Below are 12,642 nucleotides of genomic sequence, written 5' to 3'. Positions count from 1 at the left end.
TGTTGTGCATCAGTGGATTCCTTTCCATCATCAAGGTCAAGCCTTACCCTCAGCTTTCCAGCCACTTTATAAATCATCAGAGATCCCTGTGGTCCTTTAGAACCACCCCATCAGACCAATATGCAGACATACTCAGCAATTTATAAATTAGCTCAGTTTTTGAACAATCAGAAGCACCTGACTGTATGAAAATAACAACAACAATTGCATTTACCCATCTGCATTAACCCAACAAAATGGAAGATCCTGTGATTCAGTGGGTGGTGCTGCTGCCTCTGAGTCAAAGGTCTAGGTTAAAGTTCCACTCCTTGGCTTGTTGGACAAAGAAAGAATGTTCACAGTACAGTTCAACGGCGTGAGCATTATCCTGATAATTCTGCCAATGTCATTACTTCCTAAAGGAAAAAAAGTGAAACTGACAAAACTTCATAAAACATCTGCAGGCCCTTCAATCAAAAATTGACATGGAGACAAAGGAAAAGAGCAATTAGAATAAGTGATTGAAAAGATAGATTCAAAGTGTAAACTTTGGAGAAACAGTTAAGTTTGGGGAGAGAATTTCTGACCATGTGGACTACACTAGATGGAATCCATATTAAATATCACCAAATTCTAAATACTATCGAATGGAGGCACTCAGCCTGGTGTCTTTCTTACCCTTGTCTCTGAGAAATAACACTTAATAATCAGCCAGGGCTGTTCAGAATGCATTCATTTATAGATTGAGAACTGGGAGTAGGCATTCGGACAATAGTGGGTTCCAAAGAAATTATTAGGCGACTGATTGAAATTGCGAAGTGAAAATGTTAAAGGAAACTATAGTCTATCTGATGCTTACTGAAAGTAATGTGATTTTGGAAAGTAGCATTCATTGTACTTTTAGTGGGAGATAAGGGTGGAATTTTTACTGCTTTAACTGCCCAGGAAACAGACCTGAAAATCCCGAGCCTGAGGGAATGAGTATTTTTTTGAGCAGGCACCCAGTAGCTCTGGGCAAGTTACTGGAGATGTTTGTAAGGATATAGTACTGTCTCACACAGTCTGCAAGACTGAGAGCTTTGAGCTAAAAGCACCACTCTATATTTCTCTCAGTGAGCTAGTTTGAAAAAAGAACCTGATAATGTTCCAACTATCAAAGGTTTTTAACTGTTTCTCATCTGAATCTGAAATGTGTTCTGATGGTTTCCATCATCCCAAAACAGCCGGTAACTACAAGTTGTCAACAAGAAATTTGAAGGGCTGTGAAAGAGTCACAGAAGGGCAGCACGATGGCTCAGTGGTTAGTACTGCTGCCTCACAGAGCGAGGGTTTGACTCCAGCCTCGAATGGAGTTTGCACGCTGTCGCCATCAATGCAGTTCTACCATTTTGGATTCGACTCGTGAATCACGAAGATCTTCGACAAGCGATTGCAGTGTTCAGATCTTTGTGTATGTGTGTTTAAATATATTTTCCTATCTGCGCATGTGGTGTAGGTTTCAGGGAAATTAATAAATTTGCATGGTAGATTAAATGATAACCAGTTTGGTGCTTGATTGAAGAATATACTTTGCTGCAATGACAGTTATTCTTGAACTTAAAAAAAAGGCTGGCGAAAGTGTAGTTTGGTCTAGTTAACGACAATAAAGAGAAACAAAATTGACCATTTTTGTTGAATGAATGAGACATTTACACTTTTGGATTGAACTGAACTGAATTAAATCAAATTACCTTTCTTCACACAAGAAGAGTTTAGCTATTGACGCTTACGGCACCCTCTTAGGTACAAAGGTACCTGGGTACAGTTCTTTAGACCGAGATCTTAGGAAAAATTTAGAAAATAAAGAAATAAGATGTCCAGCATTACAGAATATAGGAATGAATTTGAAAATAGAGAAATAAAAGTTCAGAACAACAGTCCTTCCAACCCAGTTCACGCTGGCATCTAGCCTCCAGTCTGTGCCAGACCTTGACTCCACACTATGCCAGGTTTCACCTCAAGGCTCTTGAGGCCAGGAGAAGTCTGGAATCACTTTGGGACTGGATATTCATGTTGGGGTGAAAGACCTCCAAGGTGGCTAAAAGACTGCCAAGTTGGGCTAAGAGATCACCACACTGGGCCAAAAGATAGCCACGCTGAGCTGAGAGGGCAGCACACCAGGCCAGGAGGAATAGTTTTGGTATGGTTCATGATGTAAGGGAACTTAATGTCCAGCCTCATGAAGCATAATGGATTGAATTACCACAGATTTTCTCTCATTCAATGTACCCTTAAGGGGCATTTGTTAAAAATCATGGAAAATTGGCATGAAGGCCATTTTACCAGGACATCTGCAGATTTTCTACAATGATGCCCATGGAAAATCAGGAGATTCCATACTGAAATTCAACTCCGAAAATTCTGGAGCTCTATTCATAACAAGTCTGCTTTGAAGTCTAAACACTATTAAAATCATCAAGTCATACAGTTTGGGAAGGCTTTTTGGCCCATCAAGACTATAGTGCAAAAATAAACTGCTGCCTACACTAGTCACACTTTCCCACACTAGATCTATAGCCTTGAATGTCATGACACGTAAAGTGCTCATCCAAGTTTAAAGGTTGTGAGGTTTCCCTCTTCAACTATCCTTGCAAACAATACATTCCAGACCACCACAACTTGAAAAAGATTTTTCCTCAAATCCCCTCTAAATTTCCTGCCTTTCAGTAAGTTAGATCCCCTTGTTCACAGCCCTTTGACTAAGAGGAACAGCTGCTTTCTATTCACCCTGCCCATGCCCCTCATAATTTTGTACACGTCTATTTGGGATCATCTCTAATGGAATCAATATCCCTTTGATTTTATGGGAAATGTTAAAAGCTGGTACATGAAGATTCTGGTTTACTGTCCCGTATCCAACAGTGGTCCACCAGAGATAAGAATTCTTAATATGGAGATGCTCTTCTTCGGTTTCTTCATTTGCTTACCTTTCCCTCTTCCTTCGACACACTCTGGTCACCTATCCTAATATCTAACATATATTTATTCTTTTATAGGATGTGGGATTCACAAGAAAGGCCACCATTTGTTGCCTATCCTTAACTGGTCTCCAGACCATTTCGGAAGGCAGTTGTGGGTCAATTGAATTGCGATAGGGTTAGTCACTTCTAGTCACAGCAAAACGGGATTAGTTCATTTTCTTCCCTAAAGGACATTAATAAACAATTAGCTTGACATTAGTAAAATTTGAATTCAGTTATTCCATGGTGGGATTTGAGCCTGTGTTCTCAGGATAGCAACCTAGGACTGTGGATTACCATTCCAGTGATACTATCACTACCACTATAACCACATTACTGGGATTCAGTACTAACTTTTGTCTGAAATAATTCTCCTGTGAAGTGGTAGGGATGTATTAGTGTATTAAAGGTGCTATATAAATGCATAGTGTTGTCTTTTGTTCCACATTTCTTGACACTGGTGAGCAGAATTTTTTGCTTGGGCAATGTTTTGAAATGATCAGAGAATGCGCTGGGAATTATCCAGCCTATTTATTTTACTGAGTTTGGAGCACATTCTGTATAGATCCCATTCAGTGCTGATTTACAATTGGACGCAACTGTAACTTAAATGTTAGATTTGACAGCCTTACTTAGAGAGACAAAAGGACTGTTGGGTTGGGAAATGACAATGTTCACTTTAGTTAAGTTGTTGGCAGGTGCAAACTGTGAGGTTTAGGAAGAAGGGAGGGAGAGGAGGGGTGTTTCCTGTGTCACATATCCCCAGATGTTAATTCATACCTAATCTGGAACGTCTCAGTTCTAAACAAACAATTTATGAGCTTTCACTTCCAACTATAAAGAGGAAGCCCTCAATGAACAGCTGCCCAGACATATTTCAGTTTCCTCTCTTATAATTAAAATTTCTTGTGTCGCATATTTCAGTCCAATAATGTTAGATGTCCAACCTTCAGCATCCACAGCTAAAGAGACTCGATGATGTGGGAGAGCAGGGTTTGGAGTTGGGAAATCAAGGGGGAGGTGCAGTTAGTTTGCCCCACTTTAAGCCTTGAAAATCTGGCTCAGTTGAAGGCTTCTTCTTTCCCCCAGCTCAAGGGGAGCAACTCAGAATTGTACAGAGGATCTTTGACAACTCAGTGAGACACATCTGTGAAATTCAACGTCAACACTGGATTAGATGCTCCCAACCAAAAGAACAGTAGAAGTTCTGCAGAGAGCAGACCATTCTTTGCTGTAGTTACATATGTGTAAAACAGTAACTGGGTTTGTGTAATGTCCCTTCAATCTGTTGACGATCATTAAAAAAAATGGCTGATACAAAGTTGACAGACGGTTGGATGAGGTCAAGTGGGTATTCAGCTAGAACAGACCCAAACTGCAACTTTGCATTGGGAAGAGGCGTTTAAAAATGATTAGAATCTACAGTGGGAGGAATTGACAGGTTTGTGGGGATGAGTGGGGCAGTTGATGCAAAACAAAAGGATACAGTTTGTCACTGAAGATTCAGTTTTAAAAATCTGGAAATGAGGAAGCTGGCATTGCTAAAAAACAAATGACCTAACTGCTTCACTCGTGCATTTAGGGAGGTAAACTTCTTGTTCTTTGCTGATCTGGTTAACAGGTGACTCCAAACCCATATTAATGTCATTAACAACCTTTGAAGCGCTGTAGCAAACTATGCAGTTATAGAGTCATAGAATCATTCAGTAATAGAGTTATACAGCACGGAAACAGATTCTTTGGTCCAACTCGTCCACATCTCCCAGATATCCAAATTGGACTCAGTCCTATTTGCCAGCATTTGGACGATATCCCTCTAATTTCTTCTAATTCAAGTACCCATCCAGGTACCTTTTAAATGTTGTAATTGTACCCACTTCCACCACTTTCTCATTCCATACATGCACCATCCTCTGAGTGAAAAAGTTATCCCTCAGACCCTTTTTAAATCTTGCATCAAAAGTGACAGAGTAGACAAACTACATTAATTGTTGGTAGTGGATGACTTTTGCCTTCTTCCAGCACATTGGAAATGGCCAAAAAATGTTCTGAGGGTCACTGGACTCAAACCATTTACCCTGTTTTCTTTCTACAGATGCTGCCAGACCTGTTGACTTTCTCCAGCAATTTGTTTTTGTGTGCAGTGAATGCAGTGAATGTTTCATTGTGTATTGGTCTATCTAGCTTTAATCTTCCAAATACTGCTTCTTTAGAGTGGGAGATGGGAGGATGAAGGAGGGAGAGGTGTGGAAAGATCAACCCCTGTCCTCCATGCCCCAAGCCTTGTAAACAGCTGAAACAAACTCCCATCAACCATCAGCCACTCAATAACTCGTATATTCACCCCCACCCAGAGATAACACAATTAAAATGGGGTACTTCTGGGGAAATAGTATTGGAAGGCCTGATCTAGGGAATAGAAAGTACAATAAAAGTAATAGAGAGAGAGAGAGATAATAAAATGTGAGGCTGGATGAACACAGCAGGCCAAGCAGCATCTCAGGAGCACAAAAGCTGACGTTTCGGGCCTAGACCCTTCATCAGAGAGGGGGATGGGGGGAGGGAACTGGAATAAATAGGGAGAGAGGGGGAGGCGGACCGAAGATGGAGAGTAAAGAAGATAGGTGGAGAGGGTGTAGGTGGGGAGGTAGGGAGGGGATAGGTCAGTCCAGGGAAGACGGACAGGTCAAGGAGGTGGGATGAGGTTAGTAGGTAGCTGGGGGTGCGGCTTGGGGTGGGAGGAAGGGATGGGTGAGAGGAAGAACCGGTTAGGGAGGCAGAGACAGGTTGGACTGGTTTTGGGATGCAGTGGGTGGGGGGGAAGAGCTGGGCTGGTTGTGTGGTGCAGTGGGGGGAGGGGATGAACTGGGCTGGTTTAGGGATGCAGTGGGGGAAGGGGAGATTTTGAAACTGGTGAAGTCCACATTGATACCAATAAAAGTAATGTTTGTTTTCACAGGCTGTGGTGGTCTCTTCTGCCCATGTTTTTTGGCATGTTATCTGGCTGGTGCTTATGGAGAGAGTTGCTGTCTGGGTTTTTTGCCTGGCGGTATGACTGCACTGCGCACTCATATGTGCGTTACATATGGCATCCAGGTGGGTGTTTGAACGATTTATTTTCTTCCTTTAGTTTTTTCCATGACAAGGCCATAAAAGGAGACCAGTAATGTCAAAAATTCTGATCTGCAATCACTGTCGAATTTCTCTTCCATCTTTTCTAGTCCCTTATCCCATTTGTATGACTGGTCTCCCACTAAGTTAGCCCCATTCTCACTAAACTGTTGCTCCCATGCTAGCTGGTAACATAAATGGTTTCCTCTGGTCAGGCAATAATTCCTTCTCTTTTAATGCTGCCATCATTATCATCCTGGATAAATACCTTCATCAGTCTATCTTTGTGGCGTATCTCTGACCTGTCTTTTCTTTCCACCATCTTCCAAGATCCATGTCCATCCACTCCTTAAATCTTTCTTGTATCAAAATAATCAGTTTTTAACACCTCCCCTTGCACCACAATCTCCAAGATCCACGTCCATCCACTCCTTAAATCTTTCTTGTATCAAAATAATCAGTTTTTAACACCTCCCCTTGCACCACAATGACCATTACGGCAGTATACACCATTTTCAAGCTTTGTGGGACTCGGTCTCTCTTGCAATCATAACCAGAGAATCTCTGCCAACAACTATCTTTCCAACCCTTAGATCCATATTTTCCCCATTTACAACAAGAACCATGGAAATGGGGTCAACTACCATTGATACATTAATGAAACCTACTTTTGTGTTATATCTGTCAACTCTTTCATGGCCTCTGAGCTTTCAATTCAATTGTTCCACACCCGGACTTAAGAAGAGTCACTGTTTCCCTCAGTTAAATGAACATAAGAGGACCAGAACCATGATCTCTGGCCTCTGCCACATCATTGTGGCTGACATCATCTTTTTTCCTTGGCCACTGATTAATTCAGGCTGTTCACCACAATTATATCCTATTTCACCTGAAACATAGCTTCCAATATACCCCGTATATCCCTCACCACAAAGAATGCCTACTTCCACAGCCATAAGGTTGTTCACTATTGTCCTTCTGCCAATTAAATCTCCATTCAGGTCTTTATCACTTTCAAACTTAACAATCGCAATTCTGTCCTGGCCAATGCTCTGTCCTCCACCACCTATAAACCTCAGTTAATTCAAACCTGCTGTTCCTATTCTTTTGTAAAATCATAAAAGATGGGAGCAGCAGTAGGCCATTCTATCCCTCAAGGCTGCTCCACCATTCATTATGATCATGGCTGATCATCGAGTTCAATACCCTAATCCCGCTCCCCCAACCCCACACCCACATATCCCTTGATCCCTTTAGCCGCAAGAGCCAAATCTACCAACTTCTTGAAAACACATAATGTTTTGGTCTCAACTGCTTTCTCTGGTAATGATCCCCAAGGCTGACCACTGTCTGGGTGAAGAAATATCTCCTCATCTCAGCTCTTATCCTTAACCTATGATGAGTACCTGGTGCCAGTCCCAGTCCTACACCCCCATTGCCACTGCTTCCTCATTAACAAATTCCCCAATGCATCAAATTTAGAATTCTCATCCTTAGCTCCGCCAGCTCTCCATCTCTAACTAAGATATTGTTGGCCTATTGTTACACTTCCACTTGGTTCAGCATCCAATTCAGTTCCTTATGTCACGGAGGGGTATCTTTTGCTGTTTTTCCACATTAAGATTGCCTAATAAGTTGTTGATATTGTTGCCATTACATCTATTTGCATTATCCAACTAACCTTCACAAAAGTAGAATTAAACATTAAAAATATAGTTTTTAGAGGCTAGCAATACCCCTCTAAATTTACTCAATCCATTAACAGACTTCTTGCATGTGCTTTCAGATCTTCTTGTGGCAAAGTCTCACAATGGGTAGTTCAGTGTGGATAGGAGCTAACCCACTTTATGGAAAAACGTTCTGTAAAATCAAGTAGGATTAACATACTCACAGTCAGGGAGATACTTAAACCATTTGTCCTCCACTCATCCATTCGTTCCTTCACCCAGGAAAATGACTGAAGCTGTGGGAGTAGGGAGCTATGGGAGGTGGAGATATGCAACAGATGTGGAAGTTGAATATTGACTCAGTGGCACACTGCAGAATTCATGAAGGAGAAATGATACAAAATTAGGTGCTATCAGTCTACAGGCTAAAATACCTTCAATGTTTGAAAAATTCACTTGGATCTCAAAAAAACAGAATAACTCAAATGGTCAAAATGCTGGAACTCTCTTCTACACAGCACTGTAGGTGTCCATATATTGAATGGACTTCAGTGTTTCAAGGAGGCAACTCATCACCACCGTCTCAAGGTCAATTAGGGATGGACAATAAATGCCAGCAAAGTTCACGTACCCTGAATGAATAAATGGAAAGACAAAGTTTAAGTCTATCAAAGGTTTGTAGCTCATGTTGTGGTTGAGGTTGTTGACTTGCTCGCTGAGCTGGCTTGTTTTCATGCAGACGTTTAGTTACCATGCTACGTAACATCATTGGTGAGGTCTCCGATGAAGTGATGTTCTTCTACTCCACTTGGAATTCATATTGTTTGGTCCATTACGGTGAGCGGAGTAGAACAACATCACTTCGTTGGAGGCATCACTGATGATGTTACTTAGCATGATGATGAAACGTCTGAACAAAAACAAGTCAACTTGGCAAAGAAAGACAAAGTGCAAGTAGAAGACTGTAGAGTTTCATTATGACTTTTTTTTATCCAGGATGAGGGCACTGCTGGTTAGGCCAGCTTTTATTGCCCGTCCGAGTTACTGTCAACCACATTGCTGTGCATGTGGAGTTGCATGTAGGCCAGACCAAGTCAGGATGGTGGCTTCCTTCTCTGAAGGACATTAGTGAACCAGATGGGTTTTCCCTAACAATTGGAAATGGATTCATGGCCATTATCAGACTGTTAATTCCAGATTTTCATTGAACTCAAATTCCACCATCTTCCATGAACTATGGTCCCCAGAACATTACCTGAGTGTCTGGACTAACAGTCTAGTGATAATACCACTAGGTCATTACCTGCCCATCTATCTGATCAATAATTGTCTATTTTGACTGTACAGTATAGCATTCTTGTTGTTTTATTGACAGCTGCTCTACAATGATTGGACACTTCAACTCTTTGTTTCTCCGTTGTCCAGGGAACCATCTGTCAAGATGCAATGATGACAACCTGCTGTGGCTTATTTGAAATTTGTCGAATGACTCGTGAGATGCGCAGACGCAATCATTAGTGCTGGGAAGACTGAGAAAAAGGTGATCCCTTTGCCTGAAGATGGATGCGCAAACCTCTGATGCAGCTTTAAGATAATAAACTTTTTCTCTCCTTGACACTGCTATCTCCTGATGCCAATATCACCTAGTTAATATTTTAATTGGAGAATGTTAAGTCTTGTTAAGAAATATCACAGTGTTCAGATCGTGTAAACTGTAAATTCATCAGCTTCATAGAACAGTCATCTTGACATGTCCCATGACCAATTTAATTTGAGCATTTTTTTATAGATGGCTTTCTCAACAATAAGGGTATTTCACCTTACAATATGTCTGTGCTCATGACATGTTTACCCCAACTGTTTTAGAAGGAATCATCTCTGTTTTTATTAATTTTATCACATTGTCATTCACAAGCCTGAAGCAGATAGAATTCTCGAATTCTTTAACTTTGCTTTGATCCTTGTTCTTAAATAATCTGCGTTACATTTTAATCAATTCGCTCCTAACACTTATGAACATGCATCCACAGTACAACAAAGCATAATTAAAGGACTCTGCAACAAAAACATTCATTGTTGGGCTGGAGTTTCTTATGATTAGTTTAATTCCTTCAGATTGATTCACCTTCCAAATCTTCCATGTCATATGTAATGTCGAAAATTCTGTTATTCCATTTAAGACAATTCATGGTGTAATGGTATTTCAAGTCTCACATAAAATGCCTGTCAACCATACCTTCAGCATACTTAGGGTCCATTGTACTGTTTTAGTTCTGAAACTCCTGTCACCTGTGATAATTGCCAGAGGTACCTCTATCCTCACACTTTTCAGTTATGATTTGCCTATTGTTTTGAGGCTTCCAGTCTGTATATGTGGACAGTTTTGCATTGCTGCAACCATTGAATTCTCCACTTTCAGTATTTCGGTTGAATGTTGGGCCTTGCTAGGAATGAATATATTTCCATGAGTTTTTAAGACTTCTGACATCTGTTTTGTTCTGAAAATCTAACACTGGTTCAGTCTATTTATGTTCAACATCTCAACATAGCCAACAATCTAAAGGAACGTCTTGAATTTGGATTCTCCAAATAGAAGTGCTGTGATCTTGCACATAATCTGTTAAATTTTATCATATGTTCTTCTCCAGAGTATCCATTTTGACATATGAACTTATCAAAGTCTGATCATGCCTCGCATACACCTCAGAGATTACCTTCCTGATAAATTGTGGCCAGAAATGCCAATAGAATTTCCAAACCCTGTTCAGTGTGCCTCAAGCTCTGAGAATACTTTATGCCTGATCTTATTTATAGTAAAGTGACGGTGCCAAGGTCATATCTGGATTTTTTCTTGGTAAAGATGTAACACAGATCAACATACCTATTACATTTTCCATTGATCATCATATTCTGCTTCACAAAACATTGGTAGGACACGATATCCTAAGACTTTTCTAGTTAATAGTTTATTGACTGCAAGCCTTACAGCTGCTTCCACCTAACGATCCCACCTGGTCCCCCTTCACAATTATTTTTAATTAAGCTGTTCAGACATGTTATGATACACCTCTCTGGCACATGAGACTTGAAACCAAACCTTCTGTCCCAGCTGTAAGGAGATTGCTACCAAGTCATAAGTCCTCTGATACCCCTTTTTTTTCCCGAAAAGCACCCGTGTCTCCAGTGAACCATCGACAAGCAAAGCCCGAGAAGGGTAATGCCTACACGAGAAATGGTGAAGGGGGAAGGTAGTGTCTAAATCTAAATAGAGTTGGAGGGGGAAATAAAGCACTCCAACCCCCATGTCTCCTTAAAGGCATCAATGCGTTGGTGGATACCGCATGCTCCAAAGATGTGCAGGTTAGGTGGATTAGCTATGGGAAATGCAAGGTTGATGGGATGGTCAGTGGGCTGAATGGCCTGCTTCCACACTGTAGGGATTCTATTCTAATGTGAAACAAGGATTATGTGTAAACAAAATATGAAAGAGCTGCATGTAAAGAGTTTTTAATAATGCTTTTAAGAAAACTAATGTTTACTTAAAATACCTGTCAGATGGATATGCTTGCTTGTCAATGCAGTCTTCTACCCTCAACTGCACCCTGACGTACAAAATATGATACTACAAACACATATATAAAACAATTTGGCAGATAATCTTTTCTTGTGGAGTCAAGCATTGAATAAGACATTTGGGAAATGGCCTTGACTTTTCTTTAAATTGTCCATGTGATCATAAAATAGCATCTGATTGAGCAGATGAGTGGCCCCTTAGAACATTTCAGCTGCAGTTTCATTATAGATTTAATGTTCAGACCCAAGTGTTAAGCCTAATCTCACAACCTGCCATTTGAGCAAGAGTGCTACCCCACCCCAGGGAACCAAGCCTGGCAGTCTTAGTGGGTAATGTCCAGGGATTTGGAAGTTGGGTGGATATCTTTTGAATGAGTCATTAAACTGAACCCACTTGCTAGTTTGGTTGGATGGAAAAGACCCTATGGTACCATTCTGCCATCAGTGAGGCTTGGGTGGAATTGCAAACCTCACTTAGTCTTCACCCTAGTGAATAAAGCTGGTGGTACCAAGAGTTCTCCAAAACCAGTATGCTGGGTGGTACTGGTACCTTTGGATCTAATTGCCTGCCATTCATGACATCATAGTGCCCTTGAAATTTAGTCTCTATGGTCATAATGTCACAATGGTAATGAAGGAGCGGCTCAGTCCCGTTTGTTTTTAACTCTATTCAGTTGGGCCACTTGACTTCAATCAATGTGAGGAAGACAACACCTCAATTGATACAATTTTGATAGAAGACACTCTTTGTGAAACTTGGTTATGGGAAGAAATGCATTGATATCATGCTATTTAAGACCGTCAAACATCTCAAAGTCCTCAACACACAATGTAGTATTTTTTCAAGCTATAGTCAGTGTAATGTAATGTAGGAAATGTAGCAGGCAATATGCGTTCAGCAAACCTCACGAGATACACAAGATCCACACTGACTGCCTGGTCAGTTTAATTAGCTAGTAGGGCTTGCACTCCCTCTACAATCTGTGGTCTGTGATCACTACAAGAGCTTCCTCCACATATGCACTCATTTTCCAGGCAGCTTCCGTAGCCCTTTGATCTCCAGAAGCTCAGTATGCTGAAAATATGCATCATAGTGCAAGCAATGTGAATGGATTCTAGCAGACAAGGGATGTTGCTTGCAAGGATGGTTACCTATCCCTCTATGACAGCCTGTGATAACCAAAATCATCTCACTAGGGCAGCCATTCAGCAGGTGTTTGGGTTTCTGAAGATGCAGTTCCATGGTTTTGGCCTGCTGGGCGGTACCCACCAGTACATTTCTGCTTGGAGCTCGCTCATTGTGCTGATCAGCT

At 41.0% G+C, this 12,642-nt stretch overlaps 1 protein-coding gene across 2 annotated transcripts in view; it reads left to right on the top strand.

Annotated features, from left to right (window-relative positions):
• The window catches only part of LOC125465076 (cornifelin homolog), a 29,276-nt gene extending 19,453 nt beyond the window's left edge, over positions 1 to 9,823 (top strand). For both annotated transcript variants that reach the window (XM_048558170.1, XM_059654434.1), the window contains exons 3-4: positions 5,938 to 6,074; positions 9,182 to 9,823. In XM_048558170.1, the coding sequence (XP_048414127.1) occupies positions 5,938 to 6,074; positions 9,182 to 9,274 (230 nt within the window). In that variant the 3' untranslated portion in view covers positions 9,275 to 9,823. The remainder of the gene's footprint in view (positions 1 to 5,937; positions 6,075 to 9,181) is intronic.
• The last annotated feature ends 2,819 nt before the right edge of the window (positions 9,824 to 12,642 follow it).

This window comes from Stegostoma tigrinum, chromosome 24, assembly GCF_030684315.1.
Source record: "Stegostoma tigrinum isolate sSteTig4 chromosome 24, sSteTig4.hap1, whole genome shotgun sequence".
NCBI classification, from domain to species: domain Eukaryota; kingdom Metazoa; phylum Chordata; class Chondrichthyes; order Orectolobiformes; family Stegostomatidae; genus Stegostoma; species Stegostoma tigrinum.
This window is presented reverse-complemented; position numbering and strand designations above follow the sequence as displayed.